The 25,523-nt window shown below is 45.5% G+C and overlaps 1 protein-coding gene across 1 annotated transcript in view; it reads left to right on the top strand.

The window, feature by feature from the left end:
• The first annotated feature begins 4,201 nt into the window (after positions 1-4,201).
• The window catches only part of PRKG2 (protein kinase cGMP-dependent 2), a 73,012-nt gene continuing 51,690 nt past the window's right edge, over positions 4,202-25,523 (top strand). Inside the window, exons 1-2 of the mRNA XM_035112345.2 lie at positions 4,202-4,339; positions 11,037-11,570. Of these exons, the coding sequence (XP_034968236.2) occupies positions 11,050-11,570 (521 nt within the window). The 5' untranslated portion in view covers positions 4,202-4,339; positions 11,037-11,049. The remainder of the gene's footprint in view (positions 4,340-11,036; positions 11,571-25,523) is intronic.

The following is a 25,523-nucleotide window of genomic DNA, read 5'->3' as shown; positions in this document are numbered from 1 at the left end:
TGTTAGGAGACCCCTGTTCTCCTCACAGAGCTACAATTCCCAGAGTGGTTTAAAAATCAATCATCCTTCTTTCCAGGGAAGTCTGGGAATTGTAACACTGTGAGGGGAATTGGGGGGGGGTCTCCTAGCAACGCTCAGCACCCTTAACAAACTACAGTTCCCATGATTCTTTGGGGGGAAGGGATGGCTATTTAAAGTGGTATGATAGGGCAACAAGCTAGATATCCCCAAAGGGGGAGGACTAGAACCATTGTGTGTGTAACAGGCCTTACTGACAAATTCAAAACAAACAAATAATCATGTCCACGTGGCAGTCTTAAAGAACTTCAATGTGAAATTGCTGGTCTTCTAGCAAAAATAGGAAACTTTCCCCTAAGATCGGAGGGCTGAAAAGCGTTCATTGTGATGCAACATTTTAAAAAGGGATTTGGGGTATTAAAATATACTGTAATTCAATGTAAGCAGTGTAAAGCAAGGCACACACACAATTTTTTTCTAACTTCACATATTTGCTAATGGGGTGTGAACTGGTTTTAAACAAACAGGAATGACTTCAGAGGTCTGGCTAAATGAAAATGTTGACCAGTTTGTGGTGGCTATGAAAAGGGTAAATTCCATGCTTGTAATCATTAGGAAAGGAATTGAAAATAAAACTGCCAGTATCATAATGCTTTTATATAAATCTATGACACAACTGCACTGGGAATATTGTGTTTAGTTCTGGTCACGGCACCTAACAGCATGTGGGGCTTTTTCTTTTAGGTAAAAGGTGGTGGTGGAAGGAGAGGTGTCTAAAATTATGCATAGTGGGGGGGAAAGTGGCTAGACAAATGTTTTCCTCCCTTTCTCATAACTGCAAATACAGTGGGTGATTTTAGGGTAGACAAACGAAAGTATTTTTTCGCACAGCTGTGGAACTCACTGCCACAAGACATTGAAATGGCCAACAACTTGGACCACTTTAAAAGTGATTTGGACAAAGTCTTGACGGATATGGCTTTCCATGACGAATGTCCATTATAACGTGTGTTTTGCCCCCAGTATTGGAGGTCGCAAGCCTCTGAATACCAATTGCTTGGGAAGCACAAGAGGAGAGTGTGCTCCTGCTTTCCCCATGGGCTTCCGATAGGCATCTGGATGCTGGAGCAGATAGACCTTTGGCCTGATCCAGATGGACTCTCCTTATGTCCGTACGTGTCACAGGAGCATGCCATTAAGAAACCACACAGTTCAAAGATGGAGTTAGCTCTTTATTAGCAAAAACACAGACTCGACTGAATGTCAGACCTAATGAGCAGAGCAGCTCATTCCCGAGGGTCTTACTGCATGAAAATCAGTTGCCCTTGCCTCCCCACAGTCCTCTCCTCTCCAGGGCTTATTGCAAGCAATCAGAGACTGTGCCTGTGTGCAGACAACCTCTTCTCTGCCCATTTCATGACTCTTCTGGGAGACCAGGGTGGAGCTTCTCGTTTCAGGAGGCGGAGACACCAGTGTGAGGCATCTTTGCTTCTTGGCCTCCCTCCTTTCCCGCTTCTGCCTCCGATTCTGGACTTCTCTCTTCTGCAGACTCTCCCAGCTGACTAAGCCCTAGTACCTCTTCAGCTTCCAACACCACCTCCTCTCAGCATTCTCCCTCTGACCATTCATTGTTGTCCCATCACCAATCCCTAGGCTCAAAGCCCCTTCCCGCAGCCAGAGAACCCAGAGAAGGGCTTCTAAGAATGATCTTGGAAAGCTCACAGGGGAGAAAGCAGTCCTGAAGGTACCAGGGTGGGTTTCAAGCTGTTTAGGACTTTAGAGGTTAAAATCCAGAACTGCATCCTTGGAAGGGACAAGGCGTCAATGCAGCTGGTGGTATGTGCAGAGTCAAACTCTTAGGGCAAGGTCCAGCAGGGATTTCTCCTGTGCAAGCTCCATTCAAATGAACGGGGTGTCAAAAACAAGCCACCACTAAACCACCACTTCTTTATTAGAAGAAACAGGAAGTGCTCAGGTCTGCCAGGTCTAAAGTGCACAGCAACTCCTCTTCAATAGATCTGCCCCTATGAGGCAGCTGCAGAGTCTGAAGGTCCCTGCCTTTCCACAGCTGCCTAAGACAACTCCTCTCCTGGGTTTTCCCCAAGCAATCTGAGACTATGCTGGCATTGCCTGCCTTATCTCCTCCCACTTCATGCCTCTCCTGGTCCTGGCAGACCAGGCAGGAGGGGAGCTTGTCACAGCAGGAGGGGGAGACCCCTGTGCTTCCTTCACCAGCCTGACTCATCTCTGTTTCTTCAGCTTCAGCTCCTGGTCTTCTCTCTGCCACAGACTCTCCCTGCTCACTAAGCCCTGTTGCCTCTTCAGCTTCCCACACTTCCTCCTCTCAGTCTTCTCCCTCTTGACCACTCATTGTTGCCCCACCACCAATCCCCTGGCTCTGAGCCTTCTTCCATTGGTGGCTCCCCAGCTGGTTCCTCCCACCACTTGTTCGACTCCTCCAACCAGTCCAGGACAATATGTGATGCTCCTTGTATATATTGCACCAAGCTAAAGGGATCTGTATTGAGTCTGCCTTGTCCTCCATAGAGAAGAGCATTTAAGAGCCGAACTACATGTTATACTAGCTTTCCCTCCAAGATAAGAGGGCCAAATTAGGTGCACTTGTTTTAACCATGTGATCAACCTACATGGCAGTAGAGAGGCCTACTGCCGTTTGTTTCCTTGTCAATATCCTTCTGCACAAAGTAGTTTAATTATGCAAAGTTTTTAATACGACCCATTTCCTCCTCCCCCCCCCGCATAATTCTCACCATATCATCCACAGGATTTGCATTCCCAAGTACCAAGAAAGCAGCAAAAGGCACAATTAGTGCATTTTATGTAATAACTTTGTCATTTTTAATTAGAACAAAATATAATGAGAGTGCGGGGGGAAGGTAGGGCAGGCCTCTGAGGAATGCTCCTATTAGAGTTAGTTTGCTTGGACAGCACTCTGTTTTGATCAGAGGCAGCAATTAGAAGAATTTTACAGAAGAATTTGAGGACTCCTACATTAAAGTGAAGGCAGAGGCTACTAGCATACCAGATATTTAAAGCACATTTGAAGCCCCCCCCCCAAAAAAACCTGGGAACTGTAGTGCTTGAAATAGTTGTGACAACCTACACAGAAGTTTGCATGTTACTTCCCAGTATACAAATTGTTGTTGTTGTTGTTTAGTCGTTTAGTCGTGTCCAACTCTTCGTGACCCCGTGGACCATAGCACGCCAGGCACTCCTGTCTTCCACTGCTTCCTGCAGTTTGGTGAAACTCATGTTATTGTTTATTAAATTTATATACCAACCTTCATCCAAACCCCACAGAGGGGTTTACAATTCTATAACATGTGAAATAAACCTTAAAAGTCACAGGCAGAGGTGGCAACCCCATTTCTGGTAAGGGCATTCAAAGCTGGGACACAGAAGCTTGCGCAATGCTCATCCGCGTCACCCTCCAGCACCAACCTGCATGTGTGAAATGGGCCATCATCCACACAGCTCAGTCAACATCAATTCCATATGGGTTCAAACACAAGGCTAGGGTGGTGGTGGGGGCACCGCACCCATTCACACATTCTCAGACACACATGGCTTGCTTTCTCAGCACTAGGTGGCTTCCTTTTTAAACCCTGGCAGCAACCGAACGTGTGAACGGCCGACCCCAGCGAAAAGCACTTGGGAGCCAGCTGATCGAAAAGCCCAGCCCTTTCCGGGTGGCTGCTCGCCCTGTTTCTCTGTGCTGGTGGTGCGTTCACACGTGCAAGTCCCCGCTGGCTGAGAGGCGGGTTGCAGGGAGAGGCTGACCTTCTGCACGTGTGAACTCTGCTGGACAGCTCCTTTCCCCTCCTCCTCCTCTCCTCCTTTCTAGCTATGCGCCGCTGCGCGCTCTCCGGGGATTCAAGCAGCCTGGCGCGCGGGCCCGGGGGATGCGCGGCCGCGGTGGTGGGACTCCTATCCCCACCAAGCGCCAGGCAAGCTGGCTCCCCTCCTTCCCTCCCTCCTTCCCGGCCTCGAGCGAAGGGCAAGCGGCGGGGCTGGCACGAGGAGGCGGCTCCTGCCTGCGCTCTCCTCCCCTTCCCTCCCCTGCGCGCCGGAGAGAGAGGCAGGCAGGCAGGCAGGCATCAGCCCTTGCCACCTCCGCCTCTTGCAAGCAGCCGCGGCTGGAGCTAGGAGGCGGCGGCGGTGCCCGCAGAACGCGCTGTCCGTTCCTCGCAGCCTGCGCGCCCGCCCGACTGCCTCTGTGTCTCTGGGCCCCGCGGCTCCGGGCAAGAGGCCGGCTGCGTCCCTGGAAAGGCAGTGGCCGGAGCCAGAGCTGACCGGGCAGGTGAGTGCCGCCGAAGCGGGCGAAGGTTGCCGGGCGAGCCTGGCTCTTGGAGACGAGGGGATGGAGGCTTGGAGGGCGAAATCGGGGTCCAGACGCGCGTTGACGCTTCACGTGTGCGCCCGCTGGTTGAGTGTGCAGACGCAGACGCAGACGCATCCTGGAGGAAGCTGCCTTCACTCGAGACAGTGTTGTCTACACTGGCCGGCAGGGGCTCTCCAGAATTTCAGGCTCACACACACACACACACACACACACACTTGTGTTGTGCATTAATTAACCCAGGATAACGAGCACTGCAAACGTGCATTTTAAAAACAGCAACTCTACCTTACCTGAAGCGCGCATTGATTGAATCTGGCGTGTGTGTGTGTGTGTGTGTGTGTGTGTGTGTGTGTTGGGGACCCAGCTCTTAACCATTTGTTAACCTAGTTGAGAGAGCAATACCACAATTATTATTTACTTTGTTTGCACCCACATTGCATAGCTCCAGCAGACAGGGTGGGGGAAAGATGTGAGCTTGCTCTCCATCTATGTGCAATAAAAGAGGGGAGGGGGGAACTTCACAACTATGCAATGTTGGGCATGCAGTTGTCTGCTGGGGGAGAGATTTGTGCTGGAAACTAGGAATAGCGGGCTTCTCTGGAGTGCGACATGTTAAAGCTCAAAATGCATGCAGATTTTTCTGGGGGAGTCCAGCGTCCTTGCATTTCCCCCGTGATCATTGCTGGAGCTAGGATTTTCCTAATGTAAAAGACATTTAGTACCATGTCACATGCCTGGGAGACTTCATTCCAGCTTTATCTCATCCTGCTATTTATTGTTCCTGTTATGACCATTGATTTATTAATTGCCTTCTGAACCACCATCTCAAGCTGATAATGAAAAAAACACTTATAAGTTTATTGTGTGTTAGGGCTTCACGTACAAAGTGGGGCATTATTTGCCAAGCATCTTTCTTTTTCCTTTGGGGGGGGGAGTGGGGGAGATAACGGGGTGGTGCTTCACCCAAGGTTCAGTGCTGAAAATGTATGTATGTATGTTTGTATGCCGGTGGCTTCCTCCTTTTCTGTTGGTATGTAATGGGGGAAATCAAGTTTATATAACATGCCTATATGCATATATTAAATAACCACTGATGGGAGAGATTATAGTAATTGTATCACCTCCATGAAGGGCAGTAGTGTGGAGCTGTTTGCTTTGAGCTAAAAGCACATGCATCCTTGTTCCTTCTGCAGGATAGGGAAGAGGAGGAGATGAAGATCTGATGTGACTTGATCGCACACTGGTCCCTGTGTTGGTTAATTAAATAGCATAGCAACAAACGAGAGAAATGGAAGAGTTTTCAGAGCAGCAAGCTCCTGTTCTCTCTGCTGTTGTTGTTGTTTAGTCATTTAGTCGTGTCCGACTCTTCATGGACCATAGCACACCAGGCACTCCTGTCTTCCACTGCCTCCCACAGTTTGGTCAGACTCATGTTTGTAGCTTCGAGAACACTGTCCAACCATCTCATCCTCTGTCATCCCCTTCTCCTTGTGCCCTCCGTCTTTCCCAGCATCAGGGTCTTTTCCAGGGAGTCTTCTCTTCTCATGAGGTGGCCAAAGTATTGGAGCCTCAGCTTCACGATCTGTCCTTCCAGGGAGCACTCGGGGCTGATTTCCTTAAGAATGGATAGGTTTGATCTTCTTGCAGTCCATGGGACTCTCAAGAGTCTCCTCCAGCACCATAATTCAAAAGCATCAATTCTTCGGTGGTCAGCCTTCTTTATGGTCCAGCTCTCACTTCCATACATCACTCCTGGGAAAACCATAGCTTTAACTATACGGACCTTTGTAGGCAAGGTGATGTCTCTGCTTTTTAAGATGCTGTCTAGGTTCTCTCTGTAGTCATTATCAATGGTTTATTAGCTATTTAGTGTCACTGTTAGAGGTGAAGGGGGGAGGCAAAGTTGAACCTTCTTGAAAAGCTGAAGTGGCTCTGCTTTTTTGGAGTTCTTTAGTAAGTCAATGTGTTATAGAGTGTCACACTTGGACCAGGTAGGCACAGGTTCGAATCCCCATTCAACCACTCAAACCCACCCCAATTGGCCATATGGAATGTTCAGGAAAGAGATTCTCCACGTTGGGAGAAAGATTTATGCATCTTTTCTGCAGGGGTTTGGACTAGATGACCCTTACGGTTCCTTCCAACTCTACATAATTCTATGATTCAGCAGTAGTTCTTTGCACAGTGAAGGACAGTGCAAGACGAAGGAATTGGCTCCCACAAGAGGTTGTGACGACCACCAAGTCGGTTGGCTGTGAAAAGACGATGAGAGAAATTGATGGCGGATTGGACTATGAAAGATTACTAGTCTTAGAATCAGAGAGTTGAGAGGGACCCTGAGGATCTTCTAGACCAACCTCCTTTAATGCAGGAATATGCAGCTGTCCCATACGGGGATCAAACCTGCAACTTTGGCTTTATCAGCACCACACTCTAACTGAGCTATGCTGGCTCTCCCATGGTAGCTAAGGTCTACCTCCACTGTCAGAGGGGGTATGTCTCACAATACCAGCTGTTGGGAATCGCAACTGGGGAGGGTGCTGCTGTGCTTGGCTTCTGCTTGTGGGCTACCCACAGGCATCCGGTTGGCTCCAGTGAGAACAAGATGCTGGACTAATTTTTCTGGGCTGTTTTGGACCAGTCAGCCGAACCTCATCACAGCACCCTATTGAGGATGAAATGAGAAGTCTTGTGTCTGTCAGTTTGAACCTTTTGGGAAGAGACTTGGCAACTCAGGCTATAAATGTATGTTTTAACTTAGCTCACATTTGGCGTTTTGCAAGAATAGTGCAAAAATGGTTGCAAAAGGTAGGAAGCCAGCCATATTTTGCTGGTATAGGGTCACCACCCTTTGGGGGGTCTCTAGTCAGACTTGACATAATCTTCCTTTGCTCCTATGGTCCACAGCTATACACGGAGCCAGTTGCCAAGCTCATCTTTTAAGTTCCAAATGGCTTCTGGGCACCTGAATTTTTGCACAACTGTTTTCTCTCTTTCTCTCTTTAATTACTTTTTATTAAGGATTTTTTTGTGTGTTACAAAACAGGGAAAGCTACATCTATCATCTCCGCTTTCAATTCACAGTCTTTTTCACAGTTCATTTACATTTAGTGAGAGACACTTTTGTCATAAACACACACAGTGTTCCCATTACTGCTGACAACATTGGTTAAAATCCTACTACTGGAACATCACAATTCAGGTGTCACAAAGGAGCCTGACATTGTCTCACTGACACGCCCTGTGGGGGGGAGGGAGACCTGCTCTTAAGCAAGTCCCTCCCCCCCCCCATCAGCCGAGACACAGTACCAATCGGCTGAAAGCCATGTGGTCCAAACAATGCTATTTCCCACTAACTGTTTCTTTCTCTAGCCCAGACGTGCAGCCCGGAATAGATGCAAGTCTATAAATAATGACATGCATATTTTAGAACCTGGGTAACTTGTGCTACCGCACGAGGCTAATTCTGCAGCTGGGCTTGTGCCGGTGCTATGCCAAGGCTTTGGGTGGCGCACTGGAAAAAGCAAGCTATGCTCCTCCAGCAGCAAAACAGCATGAGAGTCTGCAGAGGAACAACAACAGCCCACGGAGTCCTTTGCAACTTCATTGCCACCCATCAATCACAGTGACACCCCCGCTAGCCATTCACGGAAGTCACAAATCAACGAACACAGTACGTTGATGGCACTGAGATAAGGTTACAGAGCTCTCTCTTTCTCATGCACACATACAGAGAGAGTGTTCATAAGGAAGAAGAACACTGCTCTCTCTTACAGGCCTCCATAGCTCAGGCCTCGACACAGTTACAAGCATAAGCTACAGGCTGTCCATGAGCAGTTTGAGTCCCAGTGTGGTTCTCCCATGAGCATTCACCAAACTGCACACAACATACATTTGCATCCCTTGTGTGTCTGGGAACAAGCAGTTTTGAATGGCGAGAGATAAGGAATAATAATAATAATAATAATAATAATAATAATAATAATAATATATTATTTATACCCCGCCCATCTGGCCGGGTTCCCCCAGCCACTCTGGGCGGCTTCCAACAAAATATTAAAATACAGAAATCCATCAAACATTAAAAGCTTCCCTAAACAGGGCTGCCTTGAGATGCCTTCTAAAGGTCTGGTAATTGTTGTTCTCTTTGACCTCTGGTGGGAGGGCATTCCACAGGGTGGGTGCCACTACTGAGAAGGCCCTCTGCCTGGTTCCCTGTATCTTGGCTTCTCTTAGCGAGGGAACCACCAGAAGGCCTTCGGTGCTGGACCTCAGTGTCCAGGCAGAACGATGGGGGTGGAGACGCTCCTTCAGGTATACTGGGCCGAGGCCGTTTAGGGCTTTAAAGGTCAGCACCAACACTTTGAATTGAGCTCGGAAACGTACTGGGAGCCAATGTAAGTCTTTCAGGACCGGTGTTATGTGGTCTCGGCGGCCGCTCCCAGTCACCAGTCTAGCTGCCGCATTCTGGGTTAGTTGTAGTTTCCGGGTCACCTTCAAAGGTAGAGCGGTAGTCCAAGCGAGAGATAACTAGAGCATGCACCACTCTGGCGAGACAGTCCGCGGGCAGGTAGGGTCTCAGCCTGCGTACCAGATGGAGCTGATAAACAGCTGCCCTGGACACAGAAGCGCGATGTCACAGTAATAATGCCTAGGAGGCAACATCAGCACCAGGCTGGCAGTTCTGTGGAAGAGTGGGTTTCAGTCTTCCTGGGAGATGTTGGGAGAAACCACACAGGGTCTTCATTTTGGGTGTCCAAAGGGCCACCATAATTTCAGAGGGGAGCTGGAGAAGCAGTGAGATTGGGAGTCTCCTGTGTTGTGACACAATCTCCCCATGCTGGAGCAGACAGGAGGAAGAAAGAGGGAGAGGCAAGGAAGGATAAGGGGAAAGGGCCCTAGCTCTGTGGTGGAGCACCTGCCCCGTATGTGCAAGATCCCAGGTTCAATCTCTGGCATCTCCAGGTTTGAGATGGGAGAGACAGCTGCCTGAAACCCCGGCGATCAGGCTTCTGCCAGCCAGTGTCGGCAATACTGAGCTAGATGGGCCAGTGGTCTGGCTCTGTGTAAGGCACCTTCCTGAGTTTCTGTGATAGGAAACTTTGTAGACACCAGGAGTCTGACGCAGCCTCTGACTACCTGCCAACCTTCCATGAAATCCAGGACTCTCTATGCTATATATGAGAGCAACGAAATACCTTGAGCTTACCATGCAAGAAGCTCCCCAGTCTGATCCTTGACTACAGATGCCAATGGAAAGGGGATGGGGATCACTACCTGGGACCCAGAGCCTCATGCAACAACTGTCTAAGTTATGATGGGGAACCTACAGTTCCCTAGGATTCTTTAGAGAAAGTTATAGTGTGGATAGTACAGCTCTCATCTATTTTTCAGCCATGTGTAGGTTTGGTAGCTCAGTAGAAATTGGAGTTCTTGGTAAAGTCCAGAAGTAAACGAAAAATTGCAAGAACTCGGGCCAGAAAGGATAATTTCAAAAAATATTCACAAAGTTTTATTCAGGATAACTTCCAGTAAATATCAACATCAGGACAAGGCCCTGTTTCGAAGATTCTTCATCAGCGAGGTTTCTTAGGTCTAAGTGTACCAAGTATGTTTGCTTTGCTAACTCAAATTGTTTGTAGCACTTAAATGATCTTGCAATTTTTCGTTTACTTCTAGGTTTGGTAGCTCAACATTTCATGTTTGCAAGCTGAAATGATGTTCCAGTTCTGCCATTGACACATGTGTTTGTGTGTGTGTGTGTATGAGAGAGAGAGAGAGAGAGAGAGAGAGAGAGAGAGAGAGAGAGAGAGATATTTGGACTTTAACATCAAAATACAACTGCTACTTTTTTCAAAAAGGGACCCAGGTGGCGCTGTGGGTTAAACCACAGAGTCTAGGGCTTGCTGATCAGAAGGTCGGCGGTTCGAATCCCTGCGACGGGGTGAACTCCCGTTGCTCAGTCCCAGCTCCTGCCCACCTAGCAGTTCGAAAGCACATCAAAGTGCAAGTAGATAAATAGGGACTGCTCCGGCGGGAAGGTAAACGGGGTTTCCGTGTGCTGCTCTGGCTCGCCAGAAGCAGCTTTGTCATGCTGGCCACATGACCCGGAAGCTGTCTGCGGACAAACGCCGGCTCCCTCGGCCTATAGAGCGAGATGAGTGCCGCAACCCCAGAGTCGGACACGACTGGACCTGATGGTCAGGGGCCCCTTTACCTTTTTACTTTTTTCAAAACCACACCAGTAGCTTTCTTGCAGAAGAAAGTTGACTCATATTTTCTTTCTTTTTTCTTTCTTTTTCCGCCTCCCACATTTCCAATGTTGCTGTTCGGTTTTATTTCCTTCTAGCAGCCTGACACCAGAATTTCAGCTTCAATGTGTGAAATTCTCTGGAATGCTCAACAAGAGCAGCAGCAGGTTGCATGAGACATACGTTTGAAATGCACAGCGGCACATAAGCCGACATACAGCTAGATGGATTATTTTCTTAAAAGGAAGAAAAAAAGGATTAAAGTTTTCTTTCTGTGTAGTGAGAAAACCTGCCAGTCTTAGCATTTGCCTTTCAGGTAAACAATGCTCTGGTTGTCTTATCCCATTATCACAGTGAGGGTTTTGAACTGGTTTCTCCTCCCCCCCCCAACCTCTTTTGTCCAGGTCACCTGCCCAAATGGGAAATGGGTCAGTGAAACACAAGTACCTGAAGAGGCCAGACAGCCATGTGGGAAACTGCCCTCTGGGTTGCTCAGGGAGCAGCAAGTTCTCGAAAGACCCGGGACTGAACATCAGCACCATCACAGGTGCGGCAGATATTCTGAGGAGCAAGATCTGGGAGCTCGAGAGGGAGCTGAAGAGGCAGGAGGATGAGCTCCACGAGAGGAACTACCACATCATCGAGCTGCAGGAGCAGCTGGCTAAGCAAACCCGGACCATTGCCGACCTCACCGAAGAGCTGAAGTGCAAATGCATCCAGCTCAACAAGCTGCAGGATGTTGTGGACACCCAGGGGGCAAACCCCTTCCTCTTCTCCCCTCTTAAAGAAACACCCAGGGCCAACCATGCAGCCCCGTCCAGCAACAGGAGGAGAGGCGCCAAGGAAGGAGTGTCCGCAGAGCCCACGACCCGGACGTACGACTTGACCGAACAGCCTCGGTTCTCCTTCGAAAAGGCGAGAGTCAGAAAGGCCTCGAGGTGAGAGGGCACATTGTGCTGTGCTTGGGCGATGGGTGTGTACACCAAAGTGTGTGTGGCTAGGTGCATCCTTCACAGGGTGGATTTGATTTAAATCATGATTTAAATCACTAGCCAGTAAGACTTGATTTAAATCTTTTTTTTCTTTTCTTTTTTTAACAGAAAGACTCATTCTTGCTGGTATAATCTTAATATTTACAACCAGGTGAAGGTTTCATTTTTGGACGAATAAATTTTCAGAGTAGTTTTTACAGTTATATCAAAAATTACTGATTTGGTTATACGTAAAGTACTATTAGAAATACATTGACAGATATTGGACGAATAAATTTTCAGAGTACAGTGGTACCTCTACTTACGAATTTAATGTGTTCCAAACACTCATTTGTAAGTCGAAAAAAATTGTAACTCGAATCCCATAGGAATGCATTGGGAGAAAAAATTTGTAAGTAGAAGCAACCCTATCTAAAAATTCGTAAGTAGAAAAAAATCCTATCTAAACCAAATCCAAGATGGCGGACGGAGCTCCGTTCGTAAGTAGAAACATTCATAAGTAGAGTTATTCGTAAGTAGAGGTACCACTGTAGTTTTTACAGTTATATCAAAAATTACTGATTTGGTTATATGTACTATTAGAAATACATTGACAGATATTTATGGAATTATTGTGAGGTTTAATAAGTTAACTGTTTCTATTTGGACAACTTTTCTGCTGTACTTTGTTGGAAGGAGTAAAACAATCTTTTCCTTAATAGCAATTTAAACAATTTATTTAACTAAAACAATAACATTATAGCATATGTTATATGTTATATAGCATATGTTATATGTTATGTTTGTTAACTGATGTGGTTAAACAATTATTATTATTATTATTTTAAAAAACACCTTAGACTGAGTTTTAGCACACATGAAAAGCTTAAATCCTTATTTCCTATAATGTAACTTAAATAGAAAACTATCTTTGGAAAGATTTTTCCTCCATAAGCATTTTATTTTAAAAATCTGGTTTAAATTCTAAAAAATCTGATTTAAATCAAAAAAATCCTATTTAAATAATAAAAAATCTGTTTTTTATTTTTTTTAAAATAAAAAATAAAAAGGATAGTTGTCTGCTGCCGTGATAGCTGTAAGTGTGTGGGACAGCTGTAATGCTGCGTCTATAGATGCACGCTTGTGGTTGTTTATATAATTTGGGCAAGGAGCCGGTGGACTACCACAAGGGGGGGGGGAGTTGAACGCCTCTTACAGCCAGATATGCCCTTGTCCTCTGATTCCCCTCCCTGTCTGCCATTGAGCAGCTGAAAGGGGCAAAGGCTCCGAGGTTGTGCAGAGCAATGCCTTTGCAGCTGCCTCCTCCTCCTCTCTAAGAACATTTGCTGCAAGAAGAGCAACACATCTGGGACAGGAAGAGATTGCACCAGAATGTGCCCTGGGCTTTCATAGCTGGCATGGGCTTTCAGGGCGGCCTTGGGATCACACTGCCTCACTGTACTCTGTTGTTTAGTTAAGAGGTATACCTTGAGCGTAAGAGAATGCCTTTTTTGTTCATGCTGCCACAGCAAAGCTATCATTCTTCGGAGCACAGATGCCGAGCGAAAAGGAGCGTCTGTTTCTGAGGAACTTGCCTCTAGTTGGACAAGAGGAAAAGGCTGGGGTGGGGTGAGAAAGAGCTTGTGTGCAAGGCTTGTGAGCCAGTGCATGTGAGATTACACCATACCTTAAAAGTAGACTTCAGCACTCATAAACAGGAGTCCAAAATGGGGAGGTGGTGGTTGGTGCTCCCCCTCCCCTAATAATGTCCATTTGGCGTTTGCAAATGGGGGTGGTGGATTCCGTTTAAATGTGTGTGTCTTAAACTGTGTGTTTGTTTATTGCCCATCCAATTTATTTCTGGAATAAATTTATGGCTGTGCACAATAGACAGGTTTTTCTGGATCGTGCCTGTTACTGCACAGGGAAAAACACACGAAATATTAACCCAGTCTTTCAAATACCCATTCATCTCTTGCCCTTGTAAGAATTGCTTTCAGACACTGAAGCAGAGAAGCTTTTGTAAACTGGGAGAGCTTATTCTTTTCTTCTCAAGTCCTCAGTACACCACAGATGGTTGGCAGAGGTCTATTTGAGCAGATAGGCTAGTAAGAATTCATATGCACTAAAAACTTTTGATGTTTTATCATTCTGTTCCAGACCATACTATCAGTTAAGGTGTTCATTTTCTTCTTTGTCTTCTTTCCCACTCACTATGCTCTTCTGGAACTGTTCTTTAAGGCTGCCTCATTCACTCCAGAAGCAGTTCCTACCGTGTTTCTCCAAAGATAAGACACCGTCTTATATTTATTTTTCCAAAAAAAACCCCAACCCACTATGGCTTATTTTCAGGGGATGTCTTATTTTTTTATTAAGTATGATACAGTTTAACCTACATGGTTAAACTGCCTATCACTATGGCTTATTTTTTGGGGGGTATGGCTTATATTCCTTGAATGCTTAGAAATCCTGCTATGGCTTATTTTATGGCTACATCTTATTTTCGGAGAAACAGGGTAGGTCTCAGCATAATGACAGCACTAACAGACTTTGTTCTTCTGTTTCTAGTGTATCTGAAGAAGTGTGCATGCACACGAAAGCTCATACCAAAATATAAACTTAGTTGGTCTTTAAGGTGCTACTGAAGGAATTTTTTTATTTTGCTTCGACTCAGACCAACACGGCTACCTACCTGTAACTAACAGACTTTGTGAGACTATGTCTCAGCCAAATAAGGCAGTGTCCATAACTTCTTCCCTATATGTTGACTCTAAACAGAATGGTGACTGCATTTTAAGAGCCTATTTTAAACAGAGCATTGACTCTGTGATAATTTGAGAACGGGCCTTTTCGGTGGTGGCTCCCTGGTTGTGCAATGCTTTCCCCAGGAAGACTCACATGGGACCATCTTTATCTATTTTTAGGAACAAGAAAATTGTTTTCCTTTTTAACTGGGCTTTTCGCATTTAATTTGAGCAGTTTCGAGTACAGTACCTGTCACCTCTTTTTAGTGGGGTAGGTTTTGTAAGCCCTGCCATTTATTTGTACGGATGTGGGGTTTTTAGGTTTTTATTGGTTGATTCATTGTACTCAGTGACTAAATAATAATAATAATCACTTTTTTGAAGAGGGAACCTGGTGGCACACTTGTTAGATATATCTTTTTGGTAAGACAAAAGCAGTTTCCGCTTAAAACAGGCTATGCACTACAAGAATTAGGAACTAGGAACTAACAATTGAATTTTTAGTTCTCAACCATTGCCTCCATTTAGGCTGTTGGGCATTGGGATTTTAAGAGACTCAGTCCCAGTTCTTTGGCCACAAGTATTCAGCACCATTGTAGGGAAACTGGAGCACCTCTGGTCTTCTGGGTCCCAAACAGATCCTATGTCCACTTGTTATGGAAAGAGGCTATGGCTCCTGTGGGTTATAACTGAATTTGCAGTGCAATTAGCTCTGGAGACTACATAATGAAATTCTGCTGCAGTTTGGATTCCACTGGAAAGAAACTCAAATCTGCTTGGAAGATTCTACAATAGCAGGTTTTTGTTTCCCTTTGGGGCCTTCCCCCGGGAGCTGCAGATACAGCAATAAGGTGGATAGCTGCTCACCACCTGAAGTTAACAGCATTAAATTGCCACTGGCCACATGAGAGAGCCTGAGCCAAGCAGGTATTTTTTCCAGTTTCCTAGCCTTTGCACCCTCTGGCGTTTCCTTTGAATTAAGATTAAAAGGGGAATTATAGATTTCAGCTTTCAAACATTTCAGAAATCTTGCTACTCATATCAAACCAAAACAGTTGTACAGCTCTAGTGTGTGCAGCCAAGTCAGAGAGTTTAAATGCATGGGCTAAATGTATAACAAAAGCCTAAGCGATAGGGCTGTTAATGTGGTAAATAATAATTATAGAGCTGGAGTCAAAAAAGAAAACTAATCTTGATTTTTCCAGAAACTAAGTGGAAATCGGCACAGAGGGATTTGAAATACTTCCCAAGCAGGCTTGAAGAAATACTGAGTAAAAATAAAAAGGTTTAACTTTTTTATTTAACCAGAGATGCGAGAGAGGAAAGGGCACAATTGCCCACAATTGGGTGGGAATGTATTTGAGTAAAAATAAAATAAAATAGATATGCTTAAGTTGGGGATAACTCAGTCAATAGAGCATAAGACTCAGGGTAATGTGTTTGAGCCCCATGTTGGGCAAAAGATTCCTGCATTGCAGGGGGTTGGACTAGAAGATGATCCTCGTGGTCCCTTCCAACTCTACAATTCTATTGATTCTATTAATTAGATGGATTATTAGGCTCTTGTACTTTTATTTGGAACCCAAAATATAAAAGAAAACAAGTTTCTTTGCCCTGGATTTCAGGACATGATGGTTGAACAGCTCTTAATTCTAAGAGTTCTGGGTCCATTTCCCAAAGCCAGATTCTGAGACAAAAGGGAGGTAAGCAACTTCCTTGAGACTCGAACACTCCTATTTCAGACAGCAGACAAGCAGGAAGGGTATGTTTACTTCACCCTAAGAAGAAAGCTCAGAACATCTCAGTCCCTCTGACATTAGAGACCTACCATTTATTACCGTCTGGACAAAAGGCAACACACCAAACTGGGGGGTGCAATTCAGTCAATAGCATGCAAGACTGCAAGGGACAGGATAGTTAATAAGGTGTGAGTGATATTATGCTCCTGAGGTGGCCAGCTGCATTCTTCCTGTCAAAATGGCTAACATTTGCATGGAGAAAATATGGAGGTTGGTCGAGAGACAACATTCAGAATACTTCCTGCAAATGCTTGGTCAGACGACAAGGTGCAGCAGACCTATTGCTCTGCGCATTGGCTTGTGGACTTGCCAGTGTTGAGCTGGAGACTATTTTTAAAAAAGAAGCCAGAATGTCAAGTTTGCCAGACTAGTCATTAGAGCCAACAGGAATCTGGTTCATCACTTGGTGTTTTGCTCTGATAGATGCCAATAAAAAAAGGTCATTCTGGCCCTTCATCTCTATGGGACATGGCTTATAGTGACAGAAATGCCAATAGATTCATGTGGCAATCAGTTCAGTTTAAAGCTGGAAGTGCCGTTGCATGCAGATAGGCACAAGTTCAATCCCGTGTTGGCTGAAAATACCCCCAGTCTGAAACTCTGGAGAGCTATTGCCAACCAGTTTAGAAAACACTGGGTTGGAGGGACCGATATCCTCAATTTGTATAAGGCAGCTTCCTATGTAGCCTGCCCATTTCCTTCCTTGTAAATACGAAGGGTGGATGTACAGTATAGGCATGCAATCTAGTCAGATGATCTTTCAGCCATCGCTACAAGCATGCAAAATTCCCCAGGCAATTCCGACTTTTTCCACTCGCTTTGGTATTGATTGACCTGAAAGCACAGCAAGCTGCGACCTCTCCGAGATGCTCACTCGCATCCTCCTCCACACAGTCCAGTTTAGTCTTGCATAATAAGCTCCCTTCACAGTTCACTCTTGTGAAAAGATCCCCCAAAAGGTACATGATTCAAAGGGATCCGTTTCGCTTTTTCAATCTACCTGTTGTCGTTGGGTGTTTGCTTAGCCCATCTTTCAAATGTAGCTATTATAGGTATTTTTTTTAAAAAAAATACTGCCCTTTATGCGCAAGACCACAGGCAACCCCCGGCATCTCCAGTCACAAAGGAACTTGGATATTAGCACCAGGAAATCCCAGAAACCTTGCTGGCCAGAGCAGGAGGATCTTGAACTACGTAGGTAGAGCAATGGCCCAACAGCCCCATTTTTCTCTGCATCTTCCTCCCCCTGGATAAAGGCAATTTATTAGTACAGTCAACACAGCAGCAAAACACAAAATCCAATCAGCAGGTTGTCTCCTGGCAGGACAAGTGCTAAATTCTGATTTTCGTACTTGTGGGGAAGGGCAAGTAAGAAATCTAAATGATAAGAATCTATTTTGCAACCCAAGGAAGAGTGCCTGTAGGACAGCAAGGGAAAAGCCAAGATATGTTATGGGGGGGGGGGAAATGAAGTTGGTTTTTTATCTCAAGTTACAGTTATTAGGTTGGATTTAGCAGCTCCCCCCACCCAACTCCCCAAGCAACAGAGACTGAGCTCGAAATGTTTTCCAACCAACAGATCCCCTTCCAAAACATGTCATTATCACTAAGATGAGTGCCAGAGCAACCCATCCCGTCGTAAAACAGATCTGGCTTTTGAAGCGCATTCCTGGTGTGTTTGGAAACATAGCTTACGAAAGAGAAGTACTAATAAATGAAATGTACAGTGTGCAGCAGCCCCGTTTGATTCTCAAACTATACATAGCTGTCACGAACGGTATCTCGTCCAGTGTATGAATGGGGATATTTCTCCACTCGTAGATTGCCAAAGAAGGCTAGCCAAAGTGCCAGAGAACATGATAATAATTACAATAAAAATTAGGGAGGGAACAAATAAAGGAAGGGTTGCTCTATTCCAGGCATCCCCAAACTGCGGCCCTCCAGATGTTTTGGCCTACAACTCCCATGATCCCTAGCTAACAGGACCAGTGGTCGGGGAAGATGGGAATTGTAGTCCAAAACATCTGGAGGGCCGAAGTTTGGGGATGCCTGCTCTATTCTCTCCCCTCACCCCACATTTTTCACTGTGTTGTGGTTGCATGCCTATTGTTAGCATCCATATGAGGAAAGGAAGCCAAGGTTTCCTAGAATAAATTGTAAGGAAATGCCTGGCTAAGTATTATACCATGGGTAGGCAAACTAAGGCCCGGGGTCCGGATCTAGCCCAATTGTCTTCTAAATCCGGCCCGAGGACAGTCCAGGAATCAGCGTGTTTTTACATGAGTAGAATGTGTCCTTTTATTTAAAATGCATGTGGGGCATAGGAATTCATTCACCCCCCCCAAAAAAATAGTCCGGCCCCCCACAAGGTCTGGGGGACAGTGGACCGGCCCCCTGCTGAAAAAGTTTGCTGACCCCTGTATTATACTGTCTTCCAGTCTATGCATGGGAGCACACGACTTGTATGTCGTGAATATCAGTCCCATAGGACCAGTGATATGGGTTTCCTGGGGAAAAATGAACTGGAAAATTTTATTTGGTGGGGGGGGGGATCCCATGCAAATTAGTCTATATTGTGCATAGGTTTTTTATCTGAGAAAATGTTCCCATTGCATCTAATTTGCATAGCGTAGTTGGCCTTGGAATATTTTTAGTTGGCATCAGAAAAAGGACATTTTGATATAAGTGTGTGTGTTTTTAATAACCAATTCAACAAAGGAGAAAACAGACAAAATAAAACACAGAGAAAGGGGGGGAGTGAAAGGGGGGAGGAAGAAGCCTGTGCATCCATTTTAATTTAAACATATAAGTTGATACAAGCCATCCAAATGTCCAGATAGGGTTGACGTTTAGAAGAAGTATGTTCAAATGTACCAAGGGCTGTGAGGTCGTCAGATAATTGCAAAATAGACACTGGATGTTTACACTTCCAAGCTTGAAGTTTAAGTGTCTAAGCAATAATAAGTTCTCACAACACCTGCTTTTTGTAGTCCAGGACATCTGGAGGACGCCAGGTTGGGGAAGCTGCCTTAGGAAGTGTGAGGCTAAATCAAATGGAAGCAGGTTGTCTCTCCTGCCACTCAACCAGGCAGAGGGACTTCTCAGTAGTGGCGCCCGCCCTGTGGAATGCCCTCAAGGAAATAAACAACTATCTGACTTTTAGAAGACATCTGAAGGCAGCCCTGTTTAGGGAAGTTTTTAATGTTAGATGTTTTATCATGTTTTAAATATTCTGTTGGGAGCCGCCCAGAGTGGCGGGGTATAAATTATTATTATTATTATTATTATTATTATTATTATTATTATTATTATATCAACCACCACTGCTTGGATCCTGTGAGTGTGGCCTGCTGCAAGATTCTACATGCACCCCATTGAAGTGAATGGGAGTTGTGTAAGAGCAGTATAATGCCATTGCACAACTCAGCTCCCGTTAATGTCTATGGGATTATGCAGGAGAGATTCCCAGTGGATTGTCCCTTTAATTCCTCTAATTTTTGCTTTGGTTTCTCTTTATTCCTCCTTGCAATTTTGTTTTCCATTTTCCCTTCAGCTCTTGATGTTTGAACCTCGTAATTTGTGTTTCCGCCCCACTTCAATATCATATAATGCAGGTGATTGTGTACGATTATGCACCCACTAATTACTACCCTGAGAAAATTTAATGGGGAAGCAGGGTGAAGTTTGTAATTTTTGTTTCATCAATCAACGTTTATAGGGAGAATGTAACTGCGCCAGGCGGGCCTTTAATGGAGTTAATGTTTCTTTATGTTCCCGGTGATAAATAAGCACACCCGTGCAAATAAAAATTACAAATTGAATGGTTGGCAATGGGAGTGGAGAGTAAGTTGATAGGAAAGTAATAATTAGAAAAAGAATAGACTGTACGTTTGGTTCATTAGTTTATAGCAGGCATCCCTAAACTGTGGCCCTCCATGTGTTTTGGCCTACAACTCCCATGATCCCTAGCTAACAGGACCAGTGGCTGGGGAAGATGGGAATTGTAGTCCAAAACATCTGGAGGGCCGAAGTTTGGGGATGCCTGGTTTATAGGCTGTGTGTAACAGTGGGTTGGAACAAAGAGTGATTCTGTATGGATCCTCCAAGGCCCTTCTGCCAGGACCTTCTGCCATGTGAGAGCAGCTGCAGTGTGGCTCCCCCTAGTGCAGGCATGGCCAGACTTGGCCCTCCAGCTGTTTTGGGACTACAACTCCCATCATCCCTAGCTAACAGGACCAGTGGTCAGGGATGATGGGAATTGTAGTCCCAAAAAAGCTGGAGAGCCAAGTTTGGCCATGTCTGCCCTAGTGGTAACATCAAATGACCAGGACCAGATGGAGGTGCCCAAGTCTTGACCTCTCTTCCCCTTGGCAGCAGCATCCCTCATAGAAACTGGGCCAATGCTGGTTTGCCACTCCTTTGGTGCCTAGGGAGGAGACACATTGCAGCATATCACCGTTTCATTTGAGGAGGCTATTTCCTGAAGCTAGCCATGCAACCATCATTGAGAACTCACTGTACTGTTCAAAAACTCTTGGAAACGGCAAGTTCTGTGAACTACTGCACTCTCATTCTCTCTCTCTCTCTCTCTCTCTCTCTCTCTCTCTCTCTCTCGTATTTTGCTTTTTTCCCTACAGTGCTTTTAAGATATAATAGGATCAGATGGGGTGGGGGAAGTAAAGATGGAAAACCAAGACAATTAAGCCATGGGGAAAACCAAAATTCAGCTTTCATGAGGGACCATCGTCACGAGAGTGAAATATCAAGGTAGCCTGAATTGGTCCCTTAGGGACTGTATCTAATACATTGGCCAACTCTGTGGAAATGTTTAATATTTGGGTCTAATTAGGAATTCCTGATGTAAAGAAGAAGAAAAAAAACCACTTATGCAAGATGGCAGTGGGGGTTAGCCTATACTTAGAAAATTTGTTTTCAACTGAACATTGTGACCTATATACAATGCAATTTGCTAGGCCTAAAGTTTCCTAAATGCCGAAAGTTTCCATTTCGGCCAGGAAACGCCATGACTTCTGTGCCTCTGGTTTTATTTTTCTAGGCTTTTATCATTGCCGTTCTTCGTTTTCAAGCTTGCTGCACAGGTAATAAAGAAAATGAATCAAGCTGCAAAACGGGAAGTGATCATTCACTCTTAAGGTGCCCTCTGGAGATTTTGCAGCAAAGCCTCGTTGCCTGGGACAGTTTTACTTTGTTTTATGAATGCAAGTCGGAAGAGACCCTGGAGGGTTTCCAAAGTACTGTGTTGAGATTTGCTTCCTTAGATGGATGAGCCTCACACGGGCAATAATGAAAGCACGGCGTTCCGGGGCAAAGGTTGCCCTTCAAGTTAGTTAGATGTGGATTCAGATCCATTCAGTTGCAAATGAATAAATATATTTCAATTTCTCAGTTTCTTGGGCTCATACAGTGCGTGTTTCATGGAGTGTTGCTATGAAGAACCTGTGACGCCTTTGGTGTTGTTGTTCCAATAGCATTTGGAGAGCTGGAGGTTCTCCCCTCTTCGCCCTAAAGAGTGTTTCACACAGTTACTGTAAGGTAGCCGATGGGTCTCAAACCCTCGGTGAGTTAGGGACTTCCCCTGTGTGTAAAGACAGGCTCTGGCAGTGCTATGTACTGAGCTGAATCCTAGAAGCTGAATCCTCTTCTTCTTCTGTTGCTACTACAAGCCGAATAAAGAGCATGAAATTCACTCTCGACTCCGAATACATTTCAGGCAGATTTTGTGGCCAAGACCAATGGTGGGTCCAGTGGTCAAGAAGGCAGTTTCTGCACATGCTGTAGAGGGAAGAGGGGCAGGTGGCATACCTGCCAAGTTGCTGTCAGAGAAATAAGGGACCGGGCGGAAGTAGCAGACCGGAAGTAGCGCTGCCGCCATTTTGGAACTGGGCGGAGCATGCTCAGAAGTGACTTTTGATGCTGCTTTGCCCAGTTCCAAAATGGCCGCCGCGCCAGAAGTCGCACTGCAGCCATTTTGGAACTGGGCAGAGCAGCATCAAAAGTCGCTTCTGAGCTTGCTCCGCCCAGTTCCAAAATGGCCGCCACGCCAGAATAAACCGGGGGAAAATGAAAAACATCCGTTTTTTTCAGCTAGGAACAGCTGGAAAAACGGGGATTTCCCAGGGAATACGGGAGACTGGGCAGCTATGGCAGGTGGGGCTCATCAACCTGGGAAGGTAGCCCATGTAGGAGAAGGAAAACTCTGATCCTAAGCTTCTGCTGCCTTGCGAGACATCTTCGGGAAAATAAATGCTAAAGAGCAAATCCTACCTAAATCCAGAGTGGAGTCCCTAAGATGGTTGGATGGCATCTTGTGGGCCTCCTTCCAGCAACTCCTGCAGCCAAGCTGGTGCCAAACGTATTGCTCTGCTTTCCTTTGGACTACATCAGCAAGGCCACGATCTATTGTCTCTCGAGACAGATGGATGCCAAGAATAGGGTAAGATGGAGTGACTAACCTTCAGCTCTCTAGGTTTCATTGGACTCCAGCTCTCCACATTCCTTACAAACAAGCGGTATATAAATTTTATGAAATGATAAATGTATAAAATTGACCATGCTGGCTGGGGCTGATGGGATTTCAAGTCCGCAACATCTGGAGGGTCACAGCTTTTCCCCTCCTGGCTTTTGCAAGAAGTCTACATAGCTTGAGTCATCTTAGTTTAGTGGAGGGAATAGGACTGAAGAGGGATGTGGTAAAGGTAAATTAAATGGTGTGTGGTGTGCAGAAAAACAGAGAAGTTTTTCTACCGTTCCCATAATACCAGAATATTCAGCCATTGCTTCTGACTGGAGATTCATAGAATCATAGAATCATAGAGTTGGAAGAGACCACGAGGGCCATCCAGTCCAACCCCTTGCCAAGCAGGAAACACCATCAAAGCATTCTTGACATATGCCTGTCAAGCCTCTGCTTAAAGACCTCCAAAGAAGGAGACTCCACCACACTCCTTGGTAGCAAATTCCACTGCCGAACAGCTCTTACTGTCAGGAAGTTCTTCCTAATGTTTAGGTGGAATCTTCTTTCTTGAAGTTTTAATCCATTGCTCCGTGTCCGCTTCTCTGGAGCAGCAGAAAACAAACTTTCACCCCCTTCTATATGACATCCTTTCATATATTTGAACATGGCTATCATATCACCCCTTAACCTTCTCTTCTCCAGGCTAAACATACCCAGCTCCCTAAGCCGTTCCTCATAAGGCATCGTTTCCAGGCCTTTGACCATTTTGGTTGCCCTCTTCTGGACACGTTCCAGCTTGTCAGTATCCTTCTTGAACTGTGGTGCCCAGAACTGGACACAGTACTCCAGGTGAGGTCTGACCAGAGCAGAATACAGTGGTACTATTACTTCCCTAGATCTAGATGCTATACTCCTATTGATGCAGCCCAGAATTGCATTGGCTTTTTTAGCTGCTGCATCACACTGCTGACTCATGTCAAGTCTGTGGTCTACCAAGACTCCTAGATCCTTTTCACATGTACTGCTCTCAAGCCAGGTGTCACCCATCCTGTATTTGTGCTTTTCATTTTTTTTGCCCAAGTGTAGTACCTTACATTTCTCCTTGTTAAAATTCATCTTGTTTGCTTTGGCCCAGTTGTCTAATCTGTTAAGGTCATTTTGAAGTGTGATCCTGTCCTCTGGGGTATTAGCCACCCCTCCCAATTTGGTGTCGTCCGCAAACTTGCTCAGGATGCCCTCAAGCCCATCATCCAAGTCATTGATAAAGATGTTGAATAAGACTGGGCCCAAGACAGAACCCTATGGCACCCCACTAGTCACTACTCTCCAGGATGAGGAGGAGCCATTGATGAGCACCCTTTGGGTTCGGTCAGTCAGCCAGTTACAAATCCACTGAATGGTAGCATTGTCTAGCCTGCATTTTACCAGCTTCTTTACAAGAATATGATGGGGCACCTTGTCAAAGGCCTTGCTGAAATCAAGATAGGCTACATCCACAGCGTTCCCTTCATCTACCAGGCTTGTAATTTTGTCAAAAAATGAGATCAGATTAGTCTGACATGACTTATTTTTCAGAAACCCATGCTGACTTTTAGTGATCACAGAGTTTCTTTCTAGGTGCTCACAGACTGTTTGCTTGATGATCTGCTCTAGAATCTTTCCTGGTATTGATGTCAGGCTTACTGGGCGGTAATTGTTTGGGTCCTCTCTTTTCCCCTTTTTGAAAATAGGGACAACATTTGCCCTCCTCCAGTCTGCTGGAACTTCGCCTGTTCTCCAGGAATTATCAAAGATTATTGCCAGTGGTTCTGAAATCACCTCTGCCAGTTCTTTTAATACTCTTGGATGTAGTTCATCTGGCCCTGGAGACTTGAATACATCTAAACTAGCCAAGTATTCTTGTACTACCTCCTTACTTGTTCTGGGCTGTGTTTCCCCTGCTGAATCATCTGCTCCATATTCTTCAGGTCGGGCATTGTTTTCTTTTATGGAGAAGACTGAGATTTGGTACAGGCTATAGGAAATGCTTATTCACCTAGCTATGGGTGTGATAGAACTTGCTGACCCAGGATTTAGTGATGACCACCAGTTTTGATTACAGTAGTACCTCGGTTTAAGAACAGCCCTGTTTATGGACGATTCAGTTTACGAACTCCGCAAAACCGGAACTTTCCCTCAGTCTAAGAACGGAATCATACCTGCCAAGTTGCTGTCGGAGAAATAAGGGACTGGGCCGGAAGTAGCAGACCGGAAGTAGTGCTGCCGCCATTTTGGAACTGGGCGGAGCATGCTCAGAAGTGAGGCTCAGAAGTGAGGCCAAAATGGCCTCCGCGCCAGAATAAACCGGGGAAAAACAAAAAAATCCGTTTTTTCAGCTAGGAACAGCTTAAAAAACGGGGATTTCCTGGGGAATACGGGAGACTTGGTAGCTATGAACGGAATCCAAATGGTGGAAGGGCACCAGCGGCAGGAGGCCTTATTAGGGAAAGCACGCCTCGGTTTAAGAATGGTTTCGGTTTAAGAATGGACTTCCGGAACGGATTAAGTTAGTAAAATGAGGTACCACTGTACTTGAAAAAGGCACTAGGGGTCACTTCCAGACAACCTGATTATTGAGCGTTTATCCTGACTAGTTAGCAAAAGGTTGTGGCGAGACTTGACATTGCCTTTGTATTTTTCATTATTCATTCTGGTTTGTTTGCATAGGGGGTTGTTGACGTTGTGTCAAGGAAGTCCTACACTTCCCAGTGCATTTTCATATCCCCTCCTTTTCCCTTTTGAAAAAGGGGGTCAGTGAAATGGATTTGCTCCAAAAATGCTCCAGATCAGCTTAAATGGCACAAACTTGAATTTCCCAGTATGTGTTTGAATTCCACCCCTAAACAACAACAGCCTTGAAGCC

The sequence above is a fragment of the Zootoca vivipara genome, chromosome 9, assembly GCF_963506605.1.
Source record: "Zootoca vivipara chromosome 9, rZooViv1.1, whole genome shotgun sequence".
Classification (NCBI taxonomy): domain Eukaryota; kingdom Metazoa; phylum Chordata; class Lepidosauria; order Squamata; family Lacertidae; genus Zootoca; species Zootoca vivipara.
This window is presented reverse-complemented; position numbering and strand designations above follow the sequence as displayed.